The sequence below is a fragment of the Bufo gargarizans genome, chromosome 6 (genome assembly GCF_014858855.1).
Source record: "Bufo gargarizans isolate SCDJY-AF-19 chromosome 6, ASM1485885v1, whole genome shotgun sequence".
NCBI classification, from domain to species: domain Eukaryota; kingdom Metazoa; phylum Chordata; class Amphibia; order Anura; family Bufonidae; genus Bufo; species Bufo gargarizans.
This window is the reverse complement of record NC_058085.1, coordinates 115,075,937-115,100,391: the sequence shown is the minus strand read 5'-3', so window position 1 is coordinate 115,100,391 and position 24,455 is coordinate 115,075,937. Positions and strand designations below refer to the sequence as shown.

General features: G+C 41.8%; 1 protein-coding gene across 3 annotated transcripts in view; it reads left to right on the top strand.

Annotated features, from left to right (window-relative positions):
- Positions 1-24,455, top strand: part of SNX11 (sorting nexin 11) — a 77,762-nt gene that overhangs the window by 30,187 nt on the left and 23,120 nt on the right. For all 3 annotated transcript variants that reach the window (XM_044300200.1, XM_044300198.1, XM_044300199.1), the window contains 3 exons: positions 2,476-2,576; positions 4,685-4,783; positions 23,667-23,846. In XM_044300200.1, coding sequence (XP_044156135.1) covers positions 2,476-2,576; positions 4,685-4,783; positions 23,667-23,846 — 380 coding nt within the window. The remainder of the gene's footprint in view (positions 1-2,475; positions 2,577-4,684; positions 4,784-23,666; positions 23,847-24,455) is intronic.

Here is a 24,455-nt window from a genome sequence, read left to right as displayed (position 1 = left end):
CCAAAAGTGACACCTGTGCTGGCCAGGAGGATAGTTAGAGAGGTGAAAAAGAATCCAAGGATCACCACAAAGGCCATCCTGGTGAATCTGGGCTCTGCTGGTGGCAATGTCTCAAGGCGGACAATCCAACGGACACTACACAATGCAGACCAAGGAGGATGCCACTTCTCCAGCTCGCTTGGCCTTTGCAAAAGATCACCTGGACAAAGAAGAGGACTTCTGGTCTTCTGTGTTATGGTCAGATGAAACAAAAATTTAATTGTTTGGTCACAATGATGTTTCCTTCATTTGGCGTAAAAAAGGAGAAGCCTTCCACCCAAAGAACACCATCCCCACTGTCAAACATGGTGGTGGGAACTTAATGCTTTGGGGGTGTTTTTCAGCCAATGGACTAGGGAACCTAATCACAGTAAACGGCACCATGAAAAAAGAGCAATACATGAGGATTCTCAATGACAACATCAGGCAGTCTGCAGAGAAACTTGACCTTGGGCACCAGTGGACATTTCAGCATGACAATGACCCAAAACACACAGCAAAAGTGGTGAAGAAATGGTTAGCAGACAACAACATTAACGTTTTGGAGTGGCCCAGCCAGAGTCCAGACTTAAATCCAATTGAGAATCTGTGGAGGGAGCTAAAGATCAGAAGATCAGGGTGATGGCAAGAAGACCCTCCAACCTGAAAGATTTGGAGCTCATTGCTAAAGATGAATGGGCAAAAATACCTGTGGAGACATGCAAAAAGCTGGTCTGCGATTATAAGAAGCATTTGATTGCTGTAATAGCCAATAAAGGCTTTTCTATTGATTATTGTGAAGGGTATTAATAACTTTGAACTAGACACTTTTTGCTCAAATGTAAATAAAAGCTGAAATTTAATTTTTTTTCAACAAAAATGCCTCTTGTACATTTGTCTTATTATCTTTTGGGAGACACCTATGTAAGTAATTTCCTGTCACAAAAATTACTTGCTGGTTGAATTAAAGTAACTAAGTCACAATTTGCCAGGGGTATGAATAATTATGGGCAGCACTGTAGATGTGTAATTCCAGTGCCAGAGCTAATGCAAGACAGCAGTGCTGTGAGTCAGACCTCTGGCGATCTGATACTGACTACATATCTTGAACTATTGCCATCAGTCCTCTGCCACTCCTGTCCTGTTCCTTCTCAATAAAGGAACTGTGATCACAAAGAGAGTCACTGGCCACAGAGGTGACCTGCCTAAACCAGTGATTTCGTGAGTGGTCACTTCCTATGTTATTGAAATGAACAATGAAGTAGAGACCAGAGGGGCCTGGCAGTCGGTGATCTGTAAAGTCTGGGTGAAGAATAGACAGAAAACTGACTTGTTCTAGTCAATGAGCCGATTCAGATGTGCCCAGTCTGTGCAGAGAAAATCGGAGCATGCACCATTTAGGTCTGATTTTCATGCCGGATTTGCCTGCTCAAGTGAATGGGCGAGAGCGGAATAAAAATGGACAGCACAACTACACCATCTGTGTGCGGTCAGTTTAAAAAAAAAAATCCATTTCTTTAAGGAGGTAAACATGAGTTCTCAATTGCGTGTCTAAATAAGTCCTGTATTACTTTTTTTTTAACACCATCCTGACCCATTTTTAATACTATTTATCTAACAAATAACCCCTTAAAGAGGTGGTGGCAACTTTTAGAGTTATCCCCTATCTACAGGAGCTCAACTACCAGAACCCCCACCAATCTTGAGAACATGCGCCCTTCCACTCAATTCATTTTCTATGGGGACCTGCAGAAATAGCCAATCTCCAGCCGTCCCATAGAGAATGAATGGACTGAACATTCTAAGGATTGGCTGTCAGACCTCCATGGAACAGCTGGTTAGCCCCTATCCTTTTAGTTCTTTGCTTCAGCTTATTTAAACCACCATAAAATCGCAGGTGTCTCTGGCTGTAGGACTACGAGATAGGGATATATCTGCTCAGTATAAATTGTGTATATAATGGAGAAATAGTTTAGTCTGAATTTATAATCCCCTAATTCTCCGGTTAACAGCCATGTTATTCAGTCTGTAATGCTGGAACATTAAAGAACTCCAGCAGGGGAACAACACATAGTCTCCTCAAGTCCTTCCTCATTCTTGTTAGGGTCATATAGCATCTCTGTCTTTATTCATTTAAACAGCCAGGGAATGCAGAATCTGGCACCACTCACTACCTGCACTGTATCTAGTCACTGTATATTACAGTTGCATTGTAGCATGTATCATGATGAACAGAAAGTATTGAATGGTTGTAAATTTCCATCATGTATTAATGAAGAACAGAGGCACGCCATACCTCACCGTGCTCGGCCAATTATCTGCCTGCTGGTTGTATCACTGCCTGCAGCCACGATGGTCTATAATAGGCTATGGCAGCAGCTGCATGATCTGTTATGAAGAGGAGACATCAGAGCTGCCTATATAACAACTGTCCATTGATTTTATGATGTTTTGTAGACAAACAGCAAAGCGTTCACTGCTAAGACATCTTGTGTCAGGAGACGTTACCGGGAGTTTGCCTTTCTGAGAAAGCAGCTTCAGAAATATGCCGGATTAGTGTGAGTTGCATAGAAACTTTCTAATCCTTGTTTTCATACAATGCATTCGGAAAGTCTTCAGACCCTTTCACTTTTTTCATATTGCAGCCTTGTTCCAAAATAAAGACTATTCCCCCATCAATCTGCACTCATAATGACAACAAAACCGAATTTTAGAAATGTTTGCAAATTTATTAAAAAGATAAGTATTTAGACCCTTTGTTATGCCATTTCTCTTGGTCATCTTTGGGATGTTTCTACATCTTGGTAGTGGTAAATTAATTTGAATAGACATGATTTGGAAAGACTCACCCCTGTCTATATAAGGCCTCACACTTGACGATGCATATCAGGGCAAAACCAATCGGAGGGAAGAACTGCCTGTAGAGCTTGGAGACAGAATTGTGTGAAGGCACAGATTTGGAGAATGGTATGAAAACATTTCTGCAGCAGAAAGTTCAAGAGTACAGTGGGCTCCATATTTCTTAAATGGAAGAAGTTTGAAGCAACCAAGTAATCTGGGGAAAAGGGTATTGGTAAGACACTCTGACTGAGCTTCAATCCTTTATTCAGATGGGAGAATCTTCCAGAAGGTCTACCATCACTGCAGCACTTCACCAATTTGGGCTTTATGGCAGAGTGGCCAAAAAGAAGTGTTTCCTCAGTAAAAAGATACATGGAAGTTTGCATAAAAAAGCACTTAAAGAACTCTGACTTGAGAAACAAGTTTCTCTTGTCTGATGAAACCAAGATTGAACTTTTTGGCGTCCGTTCTAAGCGCCATGTTCGGAGGACACCGGGCACTGTCCAATACCTTTCCTACAGCACGTTATGCTGTGGGTGTTTTTTAGCAGCTGGGACAGGGAGACTGGTCAGGGTTAAGGGAAAGCTCAATGGAGCAAAGGACACAGCTATTCTTAATGAAAACCTGATCTAGAGAGCTCTGAACCTCAGACTGGGCCGAAGGTTCACCTTCCAACAAGACAATGACCCCAAGCACACAGCCAAGACAATACTGGAGCAGCTTAGGGACAACTCTGAATGTCCTTGAGTGGCCCAGCCAGAGTCCTCACATCTCTGGAGAGACCTGAAAATGGCTGGCTAGCAATGGTCCCCATCCAACTTGACAGAGCTTGAGAGGATCTGCAGAGTAGAATGGCAGAAAATCCCCAAATGCAGGTGTGCAAACCTTGTGTCATCATTCCCAAGAAGACTGGAGGCTGTAATCACTGCCATAGGTGCTTCAACTAAGTACTGCGTAAAGGGTGTGGATACTTATTGTCAATGCAAGATTTTAGTTTTTTCTTTTCAATTAACCAGCAAAGATTTCAAACATCGAGGGACATTTATGAAGACTTGCGTTCACATACCCCAGTTTTGAGTTTCCCTGCGCTGGAGTGAGATATGCTTAGTTTTTAAGAGGCAGATAATTAATAAATTAGGTGCATCTCTGCTCTGCCATGAGCCAGAATCAGAAGTTTACACCAGCTAGGGGCTGCATGTACTTCAGCTATAATTTTTGTCAGTTTCTGGCGCAAGTTATAGTAAATCTGGTGGGCTGTGCTAAGCACCGTGCCCCCCTGTAAAGCTCTGCCTATTTTCTCACCACTTCAGATACATTGAGAGAAGTTTAAAAACTCGCTAATTATTATGTAAATATGCCCTGCTCCATAATTTGTGACTTTTTGTGTCGTAAAGAGCTTTGTAAATGTCCCTCATTCTGGTGCAGATTGAGTTTTTTTTTATATTTTATTTTTATTTTTAGCACAAGTTTGTAACATAAAATGTGAAAAAAAGAGTCTAAAGACTTTGCAAATATGCTGTAAATTGTACCCAATGTCAGCATAAAATTCAAAAATTTGCATCAGTTTTCATGGATCTCCCATATTGTTATTTATCAAAACTAACAGAAAACAATCATTGTTGCCCATAGCAACCAATCAGAACTTCGCTTTAATTTCTGAAACAGATGTGAAAAATGAAAGCTGCACTGTAATTGGTTGTCATGAGCAACACTGTACACCTGCACTGAACAGTGACACGGTGAGGCGTTCGGTGGAGAATGTGACAGACTGAACTCTGCTCCGAGTTAATATTCTCTGGATAGTGATGCTTATATTGTCCACCAGGCCGGTACCAGCGTTACCAGGAAAACTTCCCTTTCACATCGGCTGCACTGATGAGTTCATTGAGCAGAGGCGACAGGGACTTCAGCAGTTTTTGGAACAGTAAGTATTAAGGTAGCAATGTACCCCAGTAAGGGGTTAGATTTTCTGGTGCCCACATGGGGTCTGTTTTTCACTGGTGTCCTAAGAACAAAACTTCACAAAGGATAAATGAGATATGCAATTTGACCCATGCTGTGCTAAATTTAACAAAATGGCATACAGTGTAAGGCCGCTTTCACATCTACAGCACTGCGATCTGGCCACCTGTTCCAGCAAAGAATGCTGGGAATCAGCTGGACACAAACCGCAGACTGCATTTTTGGTGGAATGCGGACAGATCTCCTCTGGACCCCATTGTACTTTATGGGGCTAGCGGGCATTCCGGTTGCATCCGGACAATTCTGGCAATACACACCGAAGATGTAAACGTAGCCTAATGCATGTATATTTGGCATTCACACTACACCCACTTGCACCACCTCATGGCCATGGCATTGTTTGCCCAAAAATAGGTCAATGCGGGAGCAAATTGTGTTGTGTTGTTTTTCAGATCTTTCAAACATGTCACAAAACATGATTAAGGGCTCATGCACACAAACTTATTTTCTTTCCGTGTATTTTTTGTGTACCCTATGCGGAACCATTTATTTCAATGCGTCCGCAAAAAATAAATAAAATAAAACGGAAGTATGTCCGTTCTGCAAAAAAATAGAACATGTCCTATTATTGTCCGCATTACTGACAAGGATAGGACTGTTTCATTAGGGGCTGTTGTTCCGTTCCGCAAAATATGGAATGCACACAGACGTCTTCCGAATTTTTTGTGAGCCCTAACATTGTAAATTTGTTCCCCCCTGCTTGTGACATATTTCTAATGCACATTGCTCCACTGTTATGGTGTAGCTTATTTGATGTTACTGGCAGAATTTATGTCATCTTATCGGAGATCCTCCTCTGATGTGCAGCTCCATGTGTTGCCTACAGCCCTCACCTAGTGTCGGACTAACTAGTGTTCACAGGGAGGGGGCAGCAGCTTCCTATCAATATTCTGCGTCTCTCCCCGCAAGCTAGTCAGCTCTCTATTGCCATGGCAACCACTCCAGTCAGTGATTGGAGGAAAAGACGTACGGAGAAGATAAGGAGCAGCTGCCATTTCCTTTCTCGGACTGCATCTCAATTACAATTCAGTTCTCTGTGGACACTATACGGAGTGAAACCTCTCCAAAACACCACCTCTTTAAAGGGAACCTGTCACTGGGATTTTGTGTATAGAGCTGAGAACATGGGTTGCTAGATCGCCCTTGGCTCATCCGCAATACCCAGTCCCCATAGCTCTGTGTGCTTTTATTGTGTAAAAATAACTTTTTGATACATATGCAAATTAAGCAGAGATGAGTCCTGTACGTGAGATGAGTCAGGGACAGGACTCATCTCAGGTTAATTTGCATATGTATCAAATTGCACAATAAAAGCACACAGAGCTCTGGGGACTGGGTATTGCGGATGTGCTAGAGGCCATCTAGCAACCCATGTCCTCAACTCTATACCCAAAATCCCGGTGACAAGTTCCCTTCAAAGTGAATCTGTCAGCTGCTAAACTACAGGAAGCATTGTATAATGTAAAGATTGCAGAGTCCGATTTATGTAATTTGTATATTTATACTTACTGCCAGTCCAACATTGTGCTCTGGCAAAGCAGCATTAAAATGCATTGGGAGGACTACTCTTGCAGTCCTGTCCATTATGTGGAGGTGTTCATAAGTCCTCTCAGTGCATTTTTCTGCCAGTTTGGAATGCCAGTAAGTATCCATACAGTCAGGTCCATAAATATTGGGACATCGACAGAATGCCAACATTTTTGGCTCTATACACCACCACAATGGATTTGAAATGAAACGAACAAGATGTGCTTTAACTGCAGACTGTCAGCTTTAATTTGAGGGTATTTACATCCAAATCAGGTGAACGGTGTAGGAATTACAACAGTTTGTGTATATGTGCCTCCCACTTGTTAAGGGACAAAAAGTAATGGGACAATTGTCTTCTCAGCTGTTCCATTGCCAGGTGTGTGTTATTCCCTCATTATCCTAATTACAATTAGCAGATAAAAGGTCCAGAGTTCATTTCAAGTGTGCTATTTGCATTTGGAATCTGTTGCTGTCAACTCTCAAGATGAGATCCAAAGAGCTGTCACTATCAGTGAAGCAAGCCATAATTAGGCTGAAAAAAAAACATCAGAGAGATAGCAAAAACATTAGGCGTGGCCAAAATGTTTGGAACATTCTTAAAAGAAGGAACGCACCGGTGAGCTCAGCAACACCAAAAGACCCGGAAGACCACGGAAAACAACTGTGTTGGAGGACCGAATAATTCTTTCCCTGGTGAAGAAAACACCAGTTGGCCAGATCAAGAACACTCTCCAGGAGGTAGGTGTATGTGTGTCAAAGTCAACAATCAAGAGAAGACTTCACCGGAGTGAATACAGTGGGCCAGATTTATCATGACTCTGACAGCTCACTCCACTTTCACATATGGCTAAAGTCAGTTTTAGCCAAGTCAGATTTATGATCGGCCCTTTAAGACTGTAATAAATGTGGTTTGACGGTAGCAGTTTATCCGTCAGTAAGCAGCTTTACGAAAAAGTCGCACATCTTTACGAAAAAGTCGCATGTTCTATTAAAAAGTCTTATAAGATAAGCATGGTCCTCACTGGAGTGAAATTGCACATTTTTTTGCGACTTTTTAAATAGTCGCAATAGTAAATCGGTCTAGAGATTCATTTACATAAGAAAACACGCCCACTTTCTGAAAACTGGCGAGCATAGTGCAGAGCAGAAAAAAGTCGCCAATTTTTGCGCAGTTTTAGTGATTGCGCAAAAATTTGCGACTTTTTCACTCCATTATTTTGACTTGAGCTAATCATAAATCTGGCCCAGAGGGTTCACCACAAGATGTAAACTATCTGTGAGTCTCAAAAACAGGAAGGCCAGATTAGAGTTTGCCAAACGACATCTAAAAAAGCCTTCACAGTTCTGGAACAACATCCTATGGACAGATTAGACCAAGAGCCACTTGTACCAGAGTGATGGGAAGAGAAGAGTATGGAGAAGGAAAGGAACTGCTCATGATCCTAAGCATACCACCTCATCAGTGAAGCATGGTGGTGGTAGTGTTATGGCGTGGGCATGTATGGCTACCAATGGAACTGGTTCTCTTGTATTTATTGATGATGTGACTGCTGACAAAAGCAGCAGGATGAATTCTGAAGTGTTTCGGGCAATATTATCTGCTCATATTTAGCCAAATGCATCAGAACTCATTGGACCGCGCTTCACAGTGCAGATGGACAATGACCCAAAGCATACTGCAAAAGCAACCAGAGGTTTTTTTAAAGGAAAGAAGTGGAATGTTATGCAATGGCCAAGTTAATCACCTGACCTGAATCCGATTGAGCATGCATTTCACTTGCTGAAGACAAAACTGAAGGGAAAATGCCCCAAGAACAAGCAGGAACTGAAGACAGTTGCAGTAGAGGCCTGGCAGAGCAACACCAGGGATGAAACCCAGCATCTGGTGATGTCTATGCGTTCCAGTCTTCAGGCTGTAATTAACTGCAAAGGATTTGCAACAAAGTATTAAAAAGTGAAAGTTTGATTTATGATTATTATGTCCCATTACTTTTGGTCAGGGTGGATAAAAATCTAATATTTTTTATTTATTTTAATCAATTTTTTGTTATCGGATTATTTTTAATATAAAATGCTTTTTGAGGAAAATATATTACCATCCAAAGGTTATTCCATCATGAAATAAAGATTAGTTTTTTAATTATGTAGAATAAGGCTGTATATGTTAAATGTTTTTGGTAAATAAATTCCATTAATCCATTCACAATGTCATGCTCTTCCAGGGGTTTTTGTAAGATTATTGGGCAGTTTATCTGCCAACAAGATATTATCACAGATGCTTGGTTTACTTTTGCAGTTCTCAAAACTGAATTTGACTCAGCAGAGATCACATGCCTCTTCTTCACAGCAAAAATGTTATAACATGAACAGAGTTGAGAAAAAGACCTTAATCCTAACTTCTACAAACCTATGAATACAGAATCAACCTAATCAAACTAATATGAAAAGTTGTTATTCTAAAAATCATCTACTTGCATATTATAAGTTATACAAGCAAGAATTAGTCTTTATGTAAAATACTATGATTTAAAACAAGCCTTACTGACTAGTGATTTAAAGCAGTTTGATTTAAATCAAATCCACCAATGCTTTTGGTCTCTTAACAAGTGGGAGGCACATATGCAAACTGTTGTAATTCCTACACCGTTTACCTGATTTGGATGTAAATACCCTCAAATTAAAGCGGACAGTCTGCAGTTAAAGCATATCTTGTTAGTTTCATTTCAAATCCATTGTGGTGGCGTATAGAGCCACAAATGTTAGAATTGTGTTGATGGCCCAATATTTATGGAACTGACTGTATTAATACTGCATCATCAGACTCAGATGCAACATTTACACTTTACAATTCCTAATGTATTTTGGGGATGTTTTAAAGCCAACAGATTGGCCTCCTTAAGGTAGAGTACTATATCTTATGTGCACTGGCCCTCTTCTTTGATAGGACCACCCTATCTAGAAGGTTAGCGTTCCCTACAATGTGGGTGGTCTTTAAAGAGGATTCATGGTCTATAAAAGGGCTGGTATCCAGATTATATTAAATCAGTATGTTAATGGTAAATGGACAGCAGCAGCACAGTGCTTGTAGTAGTGACTTTCATTGCCTGGAACACCCTGTGCAAGAGAAAGGGTCTTCAGGGCCTTCATTCTCTGAACCCACCAATCATAATATTATGGCATATCCTAGTGATAAGTTATTCAGTGATAAAGCCTGTGTCACCTATATGTAATGATAATTAAAGGGGTTGTCCAAGTTCAGAGTTGAACCCGGACATACTCCCATTTTCACCCAGACAGCCCTCCCTGATATGAGCATCATATGATTTCATGCTCTGATGCACTCTGAATCAGTTGGCAGGAGGGGTGAAAATAGGGGTATGTCTGGGTTTTTCTCTGAACCTGGACAATGCATTTAAAAGGGTTCTCTGGGGAGGAGGGGGGGGGGCCTGGCCTGCAGCCAAGATGGCTAGACGCATCTGAGCGGAGCTCCAAGGCTGGCACGGCACTACCGGGACGAATCCTGCAGATTTCAAGAGATGTAAGGTCTCTAACAGCTCATTGAGATTCCTGAGGGTGTGATATACTGACCTGCCAGCAAGAAATCCCGAGAAATATCCTGAGCGGGCACCGGAGCGTGCAGAGCCAGGACCAGTGTGACGAGGGGGAGGAAGGAGGCTGAGCTGCGGGCATACAGAGCGCTGTGGCACATGAGACAAGGTGAGAGGAACAGGGAAAAGCAGAAGGAGCATCGAAAAGGTGGAGAGAAAGTAGGAATCGCGAAACAAATATTATTCCGAACTCTTCTGTAGTAAAGGACGGGTCGCGATTGAAGCTGCGCTCCTCCAATAGTTTTCCCGCCAAACGGCCATATTGGGAGCTCCATCTTGGTGCCAGGAGAAAGAAAGAACCCGGTCAGCACAAAGCTTACCCACATTGAAGCCCACTGACATCCCTGTGCTACAAAGTACAGCTAGGCTCCCTCACATACAAATTAAGGGTTAACCCCAGATTGGCCGGACGAGATACACCCATAGAAACATAAGCCAGCTCCATAGAAAGGACTTGCCAGATCCACTGTCAGCTGTAGAACTCGCAAGAAAACACACTGCGATATATTAGCCCCAGAGACAAATATACTTGCTGTCTATTACTCAATAATCGATCATAACAATTGGGCCACAAAAAGCACCAAGTGCTGCGGACAAATTAAAAGAATTTGCCAGACAACCTGCTGAGAATTTGCGGTCACCTCTACTGCAGAGGAATATGCATACCAGAGCCAGCACTGTACCAGATATAACAGCTCCTATGAATTATTCTGATGAAGTCCAAGATGAACCTACTCTTAAGTAAGTAACAGCTCAGGTTCTAGAAGCTATTACTGCATGTAAAACATCTCTCACAGGGAAAATGGACGAAGTCAAGATCGATCTGGGCCTCCTCTGTCAAGACATGCACAATTTACGATAAAGAGTTCAACACACTGAAGCGTGTACAGTTGTGTTCAAAATAATAGCAGTGTGTAAAAAAAGTGAATAAAGCTCAAAATCCTTCTAAAAGCTTTTATTTCCATACACACAAATGCATTGGGAACACTACACATTCTATTCCAAATCAAAACATGAAGAAAAAAATATATCAAATTTGTGTTGTTCCTCTAAAAAGAAAAATTGAAGAAAAGTGAATATTAGAATCTTCAAAAATATAGCAGTGTTTGTATTCTTCTTTACAAAATCAAACATTCACTATATAAACTGAAAAATGTTTGAAGATTTTGCTTTTCTTTGAATCACTTAACTAATATTAAGTTGTATAACCACTGTTTCTGAGAACTGCTGTACATCTGTGTTGCATGGAGTCAACCAACTTCTGGCACCTGTGATCAGGTATTCCAGCCCAGGATGATTGGACTAAATTCCACAGTTCTTCTGTTTCTTAGTTTTGCCTCAGAAACTGCATTTTTGATGTCACCCACAAGTTTTCTATTGGATTAAGATCCGGGGATTGGGCTAGCCACTCCATAATGTCAATCTTGTTGGTCTGGAACCAAGATGTTTCACGTTTACTGGTCTGTTTGGGGTCATTGTCTTGTTTGGAACACCCATTTCAAGGACATTTCCTCTTCAGCATAAGGCAGCATGACCTCTTTAAGTATTCTGGTATGCGATAAATAGGCCCAACACTATAGTATGAGAAACATCCCCATATCATGATGCTTGCGCCACCATGTTTCACTGTCTTCACAGTGTACTGTGGCTTGAATTCAGTGTTTGGGGTCGTCTGACAAACTGTCTTCGGCCACTAGACGCAAAAAGAACAATCTTACTTTCATCAGTCCACAAAATGTTGCACCATTTCTCTTTATGCCAGTCAATGTGCTCTTTGGCAAATTGTAACCTCCTCAGCACATGTCTTTTTCAACAGTGGGACTTTGCAGATAGCTTGGGTTCACATAGGCGTCTTCTAATTGTAACAGTACTCACAGGTAACTTTAGACCTTCTTTGATCTTCCTGGAGCTTATTGTTGGCTGAGTCCTTGACATTTTGGCTATTCTTCTATCCATTTGAATAGTAATTTTTCGCTTTCTTCAAAGTCTTTCAGGTTTTGGTTGCCATTTTAAAGCATTTGCGATCATTTTAGCTGAGCAGCCTATCATTTTCTGCACTTCTTTATATGTTTCCCCCTCTCCAATCAACTTTTTAATCAAGGTACGCTGTTCTTCTGAACAGTGTCTGGAACGGCCCATTTTCCTCAGAATTGCACCGTAACCAGCATGTACAACATTTGCTGCCTTCCTTAAATACAGGCAATAATTGCCACCTGTTTTTCAAAGAATGAATGATCTCACTAATTAAACTGCCCTTTCAATTAGTGATTCAATTACACAGAATCAGCAGCATGGATGTCATAACTGTTGGGTCTGTTGGATTTCTATTACTCTACTACACCTGCTAGTAAATTATTTGTCATGAAGAAATATCATTTCTACCAAAAACAGTGATTGATCAGGTTAGTGATGTCTGACTGCTATTATTTTGAACACAACTGTATATCTCGCATAGAAGACGCTACCGCCACGGTTCCCAGATCCATTTCTGACCTTAACACTAAAGCGGAACAGAAAGCATATGATTTAGAAAATAGGCTCAGTAGAAATAACATCAGAATCATCGGCTTGTTTGAAAGAGCGGAAGGCCGCACACCTGCCAAATTTATTGAAACCTGGATAAAGGAACATTTTCCAGATGCTTATTTCTCTTTAGCCTTTGCAGTGGAAAGAGCTCATAGAGTACCGGCAAAACCACCTCCACCTGGAGCCCCTCCTAGACCTATGCTCGCAAGATTCCTCAATTGCAAAGACAGAGATAAGATATTGGCTCTCGCCAGGAGAAAACAAGAAATCAAATATGACAACACCAGTATCCATATTCCCGGATTTTTTGGGGAACTGCAGAAACGAGTCACCTTTATAGATGTCAAGCGACGCCTGAGAGAAGCCAACATACCATACTCCATGGCCTATCATGCAAAACTACGAGTGGTGGAGATCGACCGAGCGGTATTTTTTTTACCTCCCCTGGAGAAGTCACTGAATGGCCAGCTATGAGGCGAAGATCACCAACACGCTGAGACTCCTGACAGAGCCTAAGGGTGGATCATCAATCAGCGCCAATGGACTGGCTAGGATAAGTTGAATGGTTTCAGCTATAGTTAATTACAGTTTCTGTTTGCACCTATATACATATAAGCTAACACTGTTGAGAGACACCATACATACTTATACAGTTTGGCATGCCGGCTGCGGCCACTACTATGATAATGTCAAAACATCAAGACAGAGGCATCCCGGTTCACTGGCCTATAGTCTGGTTAGAGACAGGTTATACCAGACGTAATATATAAGTTTACAAGATTTTAAATGTTTGCGAACATGGGTTGTTCAATTTGTTCACAGTTGTTTTGGTTACCCATTGTTAACCACATTACTATATATGCCACTACAGCCATTGCAGAAAGTGCAGCCCTTGATATAGGCACCATGGCCAACTTAAAAATCCTATTATGGAATGTCAGAGAATTGGTACCCCACAAAAAAAAGATCAATGGTGTTTTCTTTTATTAGACATTCCATCCTGCAAATTCTGTGCCTCCAGGAGACACATCTACTATCTAACACCTCTGGGGCCCTGAAGAGGCCATGGGTACAATGGGCCGCACACTCATATCATACCTCCTCTTCAAGAGGGGTGTCCCTGCTAATACATAAACAACTACACTGGGAGGTAAAAGAACTCGTCACAGATACAAAAGGCAGATATGTCTTTGTTCATGCTCTTATTGATAATGTACAGTACGTCTTACTAGGTATTTATAATTCTCCCCTAGGTTCTATGCAGGTCCTACACCTAGCAGCTACCTTTGCAGCAACATACCCCCATGCAAAAGTAATATGTATGGGAGATTTAAACATGATGTTAGACTTCTCGTTTGACCAACTCCTAGATGCGGCAGACCATTCAAATAAAGGAAATATCTCGAAACTCAATAGATTCTTAGCTGAATTCAGATGGTTTGATTTATGGAGAACTAAACATCCCGATTTTAGGGTGTATTCATGTCATAGTAGTGGTTGCGACTCCTTAACCAGGATAGATTACATGCTAGGCAATTGGACTAATCAGATCCATGACATATCTACCCATATCAGATCACTCCCCAATACTAGGCATGTTAATTCGCAGAGCTCCTTCAATAATGTACAGGATGAATATACACCCGTTCTGGCTGAGCCTTCTGGGTTCAACAGATGGGACCTCATACCAACTGCAGGAATTCTTGAATACACATGTTGATGAACCCAATCTGGCTTTGGTGTGGGACACTCTAAAGGCGTTTCTGCATGGGACATTACACTTTAACATAACATACATTAAAAAAGACACTAAACACTCCGAAATGGAGCTAGCATCTCAGTGCACAGCGTTGGAGCAACAATACATTAGTCACCCGACTGATGCCAATAGGACGGCTTGGCTCCAGGTGGGCAGATAATATCTTGCGGTACTTAAAGACAAAGCAAAATAAAATTTTCAGAAACAAACAGCTTTTGAATTAGACAACCAATCAGCTAAGCTACTTGCTCAACTGATCAGACATGACTCGCCCTCCTCAGCGATTCTAGCAATTAGAGACCACATGGGGCAGGAATCCAATACCCAATAGGCAATTGTTTGAATCTTCACATGTTTCTACCAAAATCTATACAGATCCAGTAAAACAGTATCTGAATCAGAGATAGATTCATACTTAGACGGCATCCCATTCCCTAAACTTACTGCAAAAGAAAGGGACCAACTAGATCATCTTATTAGCTTAGAAGTGTTACAAGCCATAACAGACCTTAACAACGGAAAATCTCCAGGCCCAGACAGGCTTCCTAAGGAGGTTTATGCCAGATATGCAAAGGTATTGGCTCCCCAATTGTTGGCGACATATCATTCGGCCCTGAGGACTGGGAAACTACCGGACTCTTTTATGGAGGCCACTGTAATTCTATTACTCAAACCTGATAAAGATCCCCTTGAGTGTTGATCTTATTGGCCCATAGCTCTGTGGATTATAAAATCCTGACCAGAATATTGGCGACTTGCCTTAACCAGGTAATCCTGTCATTAGTTCATCAAGACCAAACAGGTTTTGTGTCGGGAAAATCCACCACTGAGACTATCCTTTATAGCAATCCGGTAAGTAGGCTACAAATAAACGGAGAACTGTTAGAAAGCTTGCCTCTCTATAGAGGGACAAGACAGGAAATGTCCCCTGTCACCACTCTTATTTGCCCTGGCAGTTGAACCATTAGAGTGAGAAATAGTAACGCTATACATGGAGTGATCATGGGAGCGAGGGAAGTCCGGATTGGACTATATGCAGATGACATGATCCTATACATGTCATCACCTGATTCGTCTCTCAGAGGCACGGTGGCCCTGATTTAAGAGTTTGGGGACTATTCAGGTCTGAGAATCAGCTGGGAAAAATCTGTTTACATGCCTCTGGGGTAAGTCAGATTGGAAAGGTCTGTCCCATGTTGCCCAATTAAAAGTAGTGGACACATTTAAATACTTAGGAGTGAAGATCACTAAACAATACTCTATATCACTCAATATCTGCCCTTTAATTGATTACATACGGAATAAAATTTAAAATTTGGAAACCGCTACCCATATCAGTGGCAGGGCGCACCAACCTAATTAAAATGATAATGCTCCCCAAAGTCCTGTTTGCAGTTCAGCACTCAAACACACATACCCAAATCGATATTCAAAGAATTCGACTCTATGACTAGAACCTTCATTTGGGGCAGTTCACGGGCTAAACTCCGTTTGGATACACTATTTTATCACTATACCTAAACTGTAGCACTTTGTGGTCGGTTTTGGAGGGGTCCCCAAATTCCAGAGACCATTGTTGCCTATACACAAACTGGTCTAGACGTGTGTGGAAGGAGGTTAAAATATTGGCCAATTTCACTGAAGTAGTTTCGGACATACCTTTATGGGATAATCCATCTTTACCACAGGTACAGGTGGTAATGGGAGCAGATAGATGGAAAACAGCGGGGACAAATACCCTTGGAGATGTATATGATCAAGGAGCAATAATGATGTTTGAAACTGTCACAAAAGTACAATATTCCTCGTACTCTTTTCATATTTACAACTTAGGGCAGCCTTGCAGAGTAAGTACCCAACCAACAGCACTAGAATCTCCAAATATCCACTTATAGGAGTTGTATAAAACCCAGGGTCCCAGGGGATTTGTATCGGCAATCTACTCACACCTAGTATGCACAAAGGTCAAGACAAATCTCCTTCCAGTAATAGATTCAGTGATTATAAAAAGTCTACACACCTCGGTTAAAATGTCAGATTTCTGTGATGTAAAAAAAAATGAGACAAAGATAAATCATTTCAGAACTTTTTCCACCTTTAATGTGACCTATAAACTGTACAACTCAATTAAAAAACAAACAAATCTTTTAGGTGGAGGGAAGAAAACAAAACAAAAAATAATAATGTGGTTGCATAAGTGTGCACACTTATAACTGGGGATGTAGCTGTGTTCAGAATTAAGCAATTACATTCAAAATCATGTTAAATAGCAGTCAGCATACACCTGCCATCATTTAAAGTGCCTCAGATTAACCCCAAATAACGTTCAGATGCTCTAGTTGGTCTTTCCTGAAATTTTCTTAGTTGCATCCCACAGCAAAAGCAATGGTCCACAGAGAGCTTCCATCGGAGGGATCTCATTGTTAAAAGGTATCAGTCAGGAGAAGGGTACAAAAGAATTACCAAGGCATTAGATATACCATGGAACACAATGAAGACATCATCAAGTGGAGAAAATATGGCACAACAGTGACATTACCAAGAACTGGACGTCCCTCCAAAATTGATGAAAAGCAAATAAGAAAACTGGTCTGGGAGGCTACCAAGAGGCCTACAGCAACATTAAAGGAGCTGCAGAATATCTGGCAAGTACTGGCTGTGTGGTACATGTGACAACAATCTCCCGTATTCTTCATATGTCTGGGCTATGGAGTAGAGTGGCAAGACGAAAGCCTTTTCTTACGAAGAAAAACATCCAAGCCAGGCTACATTTTGCAAAAACACATCTGAAGTCTCCCAAAAGCATGTGGGAAAAAGGTTTTATGGTCTGTTGAAACCAAGGTTGAACTTTTTGGCCATAATTCCAAAAGATCTGTTTGGCGCAAAAACAACACTGCACATCACCAAAAGAACACCATACCCACAGTGAAGCATGGTGTTGGCAGCATCATGCTTTGGGGCTGTTTTTCTTCAGCTGGAACTGGGGCCTTAGTTAAGCTCGAGGGAATTATGAACAGTTCCAAATACCAGTCAATATTGGCACAAAACCTTCAGGCTTCTGCTAGAAAGCTGAACATGAAGAGGAACTTCATCTTTCAGCATGACAACGACCCAAAGCATACATCCAAATCAACAAAAAAAATGGCCCAGCCAGAGCCCAGACCTGAATCAGATTGCAAATCCATGGGGTGATCTGAAGAGGGCTGTGCACAGGAGACGCCCTCGCAATCTGACAGATTTGGAGTGTTTTTGCAAAGAGTGGGCAAATCTAGCCAAGTCAAAATGTGCCATGCTGATAGACTCATACCCCAAAAGACTAAGTGCTGTAATAAAATCAAAAGGTGCTTCAACAAAGTATTAGTTTAAGGGTGTGCACACTTATGCAACCATATTATTAAATTTTTATATTTTTTCTTCCCTATACCTAAAATATTTCAGTTTGTTTTTAAATTGTATATCCTTTCCATCTTGCCTTTTTTCCTTCATATTTTTATACATGTCATGTAATAAAGTTAATATTATTTTTGCTATATTATTTCCACTGGCTTTTTTGTTATGTTTTTCAATTGAGTTGTTTAGTTTTTTTTTGTTCCCTGCACCTAAAAGATTTCAGTTTGTCTTTCAATTGAGTGGTACAGTTTATAGGTCACATTAAACGTGGAAAAAGTTCTGAAATGATTTATCTTTGTCTCATTTTTTTACATCACAGAAACCTGACATTTTGACAAGGGTGTGTAGACTTTTTATATCCACTGTAAATGGAAAAGATTGATACCCACACCCACAGAAGAGTCCATTACGACTTTATTAGAACCACACTTACATGTGTCACCAGCTGTTAACAACAAAATAACCCAACTTTATATCATGCATCAGACAAATTTAACACCAACTAGTCTGTTTAGTATGGGCAGAGCCACATCCACAGCATGCCCGCGATGTGGTGAACTGGAAGCAGACTTCTGGCATATGATGTGGAGCTGCAACCAGATAGCTAAATTTTGGAAGGAAGTTACTGATTTTCTTTCTTCTTTGTTGCCGACACGGGTGAATTATATCCCTGAGATCTGCCTGCTAGGGATATTGAACAAAGAAAATTGGGATCACTATATGACAATATTTTGATGGGATGCACTGTTTATGGCAAGGAAATGTATTGCTTAAAAAAAAAAAAAAAAAAAAAAAAGGGGGTTCATTGGGTTATCAAGATCAGATCAGTGGGGGTCCGGCACCCCAGACGATCAGCTGTATGAAGGAAAGGTGCGTGCACTGTGCATGTGCAGTCTCCCATCTCTCTTCCTGCTTTCTACTGCTACCCTTCATACAGCTGATCAGCTGGGGTGCCGTTAGTTGGACTTCCACCCAGAGAACCCCTTTAATATGTTAGTCTTGTGCATGTGTTTTTATGTCTGCTGTCATGGAGCACGTTCACACTCTCCTTCTGCTGTGTATTATATATGGCATGCTACTTAATGGCTTGCATTAGGCAGCAGCAAGGGACTCTTATACATGGAGAGACGATATTGGCCCCCATTTACTATTGTGTCTGCACCAAAAATGTATCTAAAAAAGTGGCCCAAATTGGTGCATCTAGGGCCGTGGTGGCAAACCTATGGAATGGGAGACCGAACTCAGAGCCCTCTCTGTGGGCACCTGCACCCTGGAAAAAGTCTAAGGCCCCTTTCACACGAGTGAGTTTTCGTGCGGGTGTGATGCATGACGCGAACGCATCGCACCCGCACTGAATCCTGACCCATTCATTCAAATGGGTCTGTGTACATGACAGTTTTTTTTTTTTTTCACACATTAGTTCTGCGTTACATGAGAATTGCAGCATGTGATATATTCTGCGTTTTTTACGCAGCCCTGGCCCCATAGAAGTGGGCTTCAGTGAAAAAAGCATTGCATCCGGAAGCAGGTGCGGATGCAATGCGTTTTTCACTGATGGTTGCTAGATGTTGTTTGTAAACCTTCAGGTTTTTATCACGCGCGTGAAAAACGCATTGCACCCGTGCAGAAAAAGCTGAACACTATCGCAGACAAAACTGACTGAACTTGCAAAATTGTGCGAGTTTCACTGAACGCACCCGGACCTAATCAGTCATGCTCATGTGAAAGAGGCCTAAGGCTTACTTATATGCCTTAGACTCTTCCTTCCATTCATCAGTGCATGGCGCACTATGAACAGCACAGGCAGCACATTGAATATAGGCAGGCTATTATAGCTAAATGATAAAGTACATAGAAGATAGACGATATTGGACTGTAGTATTCAGGTTAAATTGCAGTGTTGGCACTTTGGGATAAATATGTGGGTTTTGGGTTACAGTTTGGGCACCCTGTCCCTAAAAGGTTCACCATCACTGATCTAGGGTTTCTGTCCTTTTTAAAAAAATGCTCATTAACCACTTCAACCCCCCTAGCTGAAACACCCTTCATGACCAGGGCACTTTTTACACTTCTGCACTACACTACTCTTACCGTTTATTGCTCGGTCATGCAACTTACCACCCAAATGAATTTTACCTCCTTTTCTTCTCATTAATAGATCTTTCATTTGGTGGTATTTCATTGCTGCTGACATTTTTTGTTATTAATCGAAAGTTAACGATTGTTTTGCAAAAAAATGACATTTTTCACTTTCAGTTGTAAAATTTTGCAAAAAAAACCGACATCCATATATACATTTTTCCCTAAATTTATTGTTCTACAAGTCTTTGATTTAAAAAAAAATGTATGGGTAAAAAAAAAAAATGGTTTGGGTAAAAGTTATAGCGTTTACAAACTATGGTACAAAAATGTGAATTTCCGCTTTTTGAAGCAGCTTTGACTTTCTGAGCACCTGTCATGTTTCCTGAGGTTCTACAATGCCCAGACAGTACAAACACCCCACAAATGACCCCATTTCGGAAAGTAGACACCCTAAGGTATTCACTGATGGGCATAGTGAGTTCATAGAACTTTTTATTTTTTGTCACAAGTTAGCGGAAAATGATGATTTTTTTTTTTCTTACAAAGTCTCATATTCCACTAACTTGTGACAAAAAAAACTTCCATGAACTCACTATGCCCATCACAAAATACCTTGGGGTGTCTTCTTTCCAAAATGGGGTCACTTATGGGGTAGTTATACTGCCCTGGCATTTTAGGGGCCCAGATGCGTGAGAAGTAGTTTGAAATCAAAATCTGTAAAAAATGACCGGTGAAATCCGAAAGGTGCTCTTTGGAATGTGTGCCCCTTTGCCCACCTAGGCTGCAAAAAAGTGTCACACATCTGGTATCGCCGTACTCAGGAGAAGTTGGGGAATGTGTTTTGGGGTGTCATTTTACATATACCTATGCTGGGTGAGAGAAATATCTTGGCAAAAAACAACTTTTCCCATTTTTTTATACAAAGTTGGCATTTGACCAAGATATTTATATCACCCAGCATGGGTATATGTAAAATGACACCCCAAAACACATTGCCCAACTTCTCCTGAGTACGGCGATACCAGATGTGTGACACTATTTTGCAGCCTAGGTGGGCAAAGGGGGCCACATTCCAAAGAGCACCTTTAGGATTTCACCGGCCATTTTTTACAGATTTTGATTTCAAACTACTTCGCACACATTAGGGCCCCTAAATTGCCAGGGCAGTATAACTACCTCACAAGTGACACCATTTTGGAAAGAAGACACCCCAAGGTATTCCGTGAGGGGCATGGCGAGTTCCTAGAATTTTTTATTTTTTGTCACAAGTTAGTGGAATAGGAGACTTTGTAAAAAAAAAAAAGAACTTGTGACAAAAAATAAAAAATTCTAGGAACTCGCCATGTGAAATCCAAAAGGTGCTCTTTGGAATGTGTGCCCCTTTGCCCACCTAGGCAGCAAAAAAGTGTCACACATGTGGTATCGCCGTACTCGGGAGAAGTTGGGGAATGTGTTTTGGGGTGTCATTTTACATATACCCATGCTGGGTGAGAGAAAAATCTTGGCAAAAGACAACTTTTCCCATTTTTTATACAAAGTTGGCATTTGACCAAGATATTTATCTCACCCAGCATGGGTATATGTAAGATGACACCCCAAAACACATTCCCCAACTTCTCCTGAGTACGGCGATACCACATGTGTGACACTTTTTTGCAGCCTAGATGCGCAAAGCGGCCCAAATTCATTTTAGGAGGGCATTTTTAGACATTTGGATCCCAGACTTCTTCTCACACTTTCGGGCCCCTAAAATGCCAGGGCAGTATAAATACCCCACATGTGACCCCATTTTGGAAAGAAGACACCCCAAGGTATTCAATGAGGGGCATGGCGAGTTCATAGAAATTTATTTTTTTTGGCACAAGTTAGCGGAAATTTTTTTTTTTTTGTATTTTCTCACAAAGTCTCCCTTTCCGCTAACTTGGGACAAAAATTTAAATCTTTCATGGACTCAATATGCCCCTCACGGAATACCTTGGGGTGTCTTCTTTCCGAAATAGGGTCACATGTGGGGTATTTATACTGCCCTGGCATTTTAGGGGCCCTAAAGCGTGAGAAGAAGTCTGGAATATAAATGTCTAAAAAAAATTACGCATTTGGATTCCGTGAGGGGTATGGTGAGTTCATGTGAGATTTTATTTTTTGACACAAGTTAGTGGAATATGAGACTTTGTAAGAAAAATAAAATATCTATTTCCGCTAACTTGTGCCAAAAAAAATGTCTAAATGGAGCCTTACAAGGGGGTGATCAATGATGGGGGTGATCAATGACAGGGGGGTGAGCAGGGAGTCTATATGGGTGATCACCCCCCTGTCATTGATCACCCCCCCGTAAGCCTCCATTCAGACGTCCGTATGTGTTTTGCGGATCCGATCCATGTATCCGTGGATCCGTAAAACACATATGGACGTCTGAATGGAGCCTTACAGGGGGGTGATCAATGACAGGGGGGTGATCAGGGAGTCTATATGGGTGATCACCCCCCCTGTCATTGATCACCCCCCTGTAAGGCTCCATTCAGACGTCCGTATGTGTTTTGCGGATCCGATCCATGTATCCGTGGATCCGTAAAAATCATACGGACGTCTGAATGAAGCCTTACAGGGGGGTGATCAATGACAGGGGGGTGATCAGGGAATCTATATGGGTTATCACCCCCCTGTCATTGATCACCCCCCTGTAAGGCTCCATTCAGAAGTCTGTATGTGTTTTGCGGATCCGATCCATGTATCCGTGGATCCGTAAAACACATATGGACGTCTGAATGGAGCCTTACAGGGGGGTGATCAATGACAGGGGGGTGATCAGGGAGTCTATATGGGTGATCACCCCCCTGTCATTGATCACCCCCCTGTAAGGCTCCATTCAGACGTCCGTATGTGTTTTGCGGATCCGATCCATGTATCCGTGGATCCGTAAAAATCATACGGACGTCTGAATGAAGCCTTACAGGGGGGTGATCAATGACAGGGGGGTGATCAGGGAATCTATATGGGTTATCACCCCCCTGTCATTGATCACCCCCCTGTAAGGCTCCATTCAGAAGTCTGTATGTGTTTTGCGGATCCGATCCATGTATCCGTAAAAATCATACGGACGTTTGAATGGAGCCTTACAGGGGGGTGATCAGGGAGTCTATATTGGGTGATCAGGGGTTCATAAGGGGTTAATAAGTGACAGGGGGGGGGGTAGTGTAGTGGTGTTTTGTGGTACTTTACTGAGCTACCTGTGTCCTCTGGTGGTCGATCCAAGCAAAAGGGACCACCAGATAGCAGGTATATTAGACGCTGTTATCGAACGATCGCCGCTGGTAGGCTGGAGATCCTGTCTCTTACCTTCCGATCCTGTGAACGCGCGCGCCTTCACAGGAAATCACGGCTCTCGCGAGATGACGCGTATATGCGTCACTCTGCGCAGAGCTGCCGCCTCCGGACCGTGGATCTGCGTTAGGCGGTCCGGAGGCGGTTAAGTGAGTGGGGCTTTATAGGAATAAGGCAGGGCTTAAGATGCGCCTTTTGTGCCAAAATTTAAGCACAGTTCTGGCGTAAAAATCCTTCTCAAAGTAAGGGGTCATGCACGTGGCTGTTGCCTTGCCATGCCTGTATTGCAGTTCGCAAACAGCGGGTCAGCAAATTACGGGCATATCATGGATGTGCACCCATTCACTTGAATTTGGTATAGTCAGAGAAAAGTGTCCGTCCCTGCTGCAGGTCTAGACAGCCAGTCTAATCTTACACCACCTTTACAATAAATGTGGCATATTGCATCTGTAGATTTGGCTGTTCTAGTGGCAGTATTGGGGTTCAGTTGCAGCTGTCGCTTGGCTGAGGTTTCCATAAAGATGTATAAATGAATCAATTTTCTCATCTATGTATTCTTCTGTTGGCAGAGTTGTACAGAACATGGTCCTCTTGTCAGACAGTCAGCTGCATCTCTTCCTACAGAGTCAGCTCTCAGTGGGTGACATTGAAGCCTGTGTGAAGGGACATCGACCATATACTGCTACAGAAGCTATCCTAAATTATGCCATATCCAACAGAGGATGGACTCAAGAGGAAACACTCTCTAGGTAGTAGAAAAGGACCTTTGGTAATGCAGATGTAAAGGGAAATCAATAGGCCAGCCTACACACTTTGCACTTTCCATTTGGAATGACTTTAAAAATATACCTGGCACCTCTTTGTGTTACCTCGTGCAAGGTGCGCTGAGTTTGCATAGATATTCACACTGGCATACTTTGTTTCATGCATGATTCTGAAAATGCGTGAGATGATGGTTCATCTGGAAATGGCTTTATAACAGATGAGACCTGTACAGAGAACAGCTGGTGACCTGCATGGTGAACAACATACCGCACAGACCATAACCACATTATTTACTATTCCTACCAATGTCACCAAGACCTGTTCGACCCAGGACCCAGTTTGTAACCAGAAAATCAGAGGCTCCGTGGTGTTTATACGCAACACACAGTGGTAGATCTGGTGTCTTTGGCAAATCACTGATCTAGGTCTTCAGTCTGTTTTCTTGCACTGCTGGATTGTGGGTCTGTGTGGGAATCAGAAATGTAATACAGCAACAAAAAACAACAACTTACCAATGGCTCCATGACTGCAGTGTCTATCTCGAAGATGAACACATGAGCTCTGCTTCCTGGACTTCTTAGAATATACTTTTA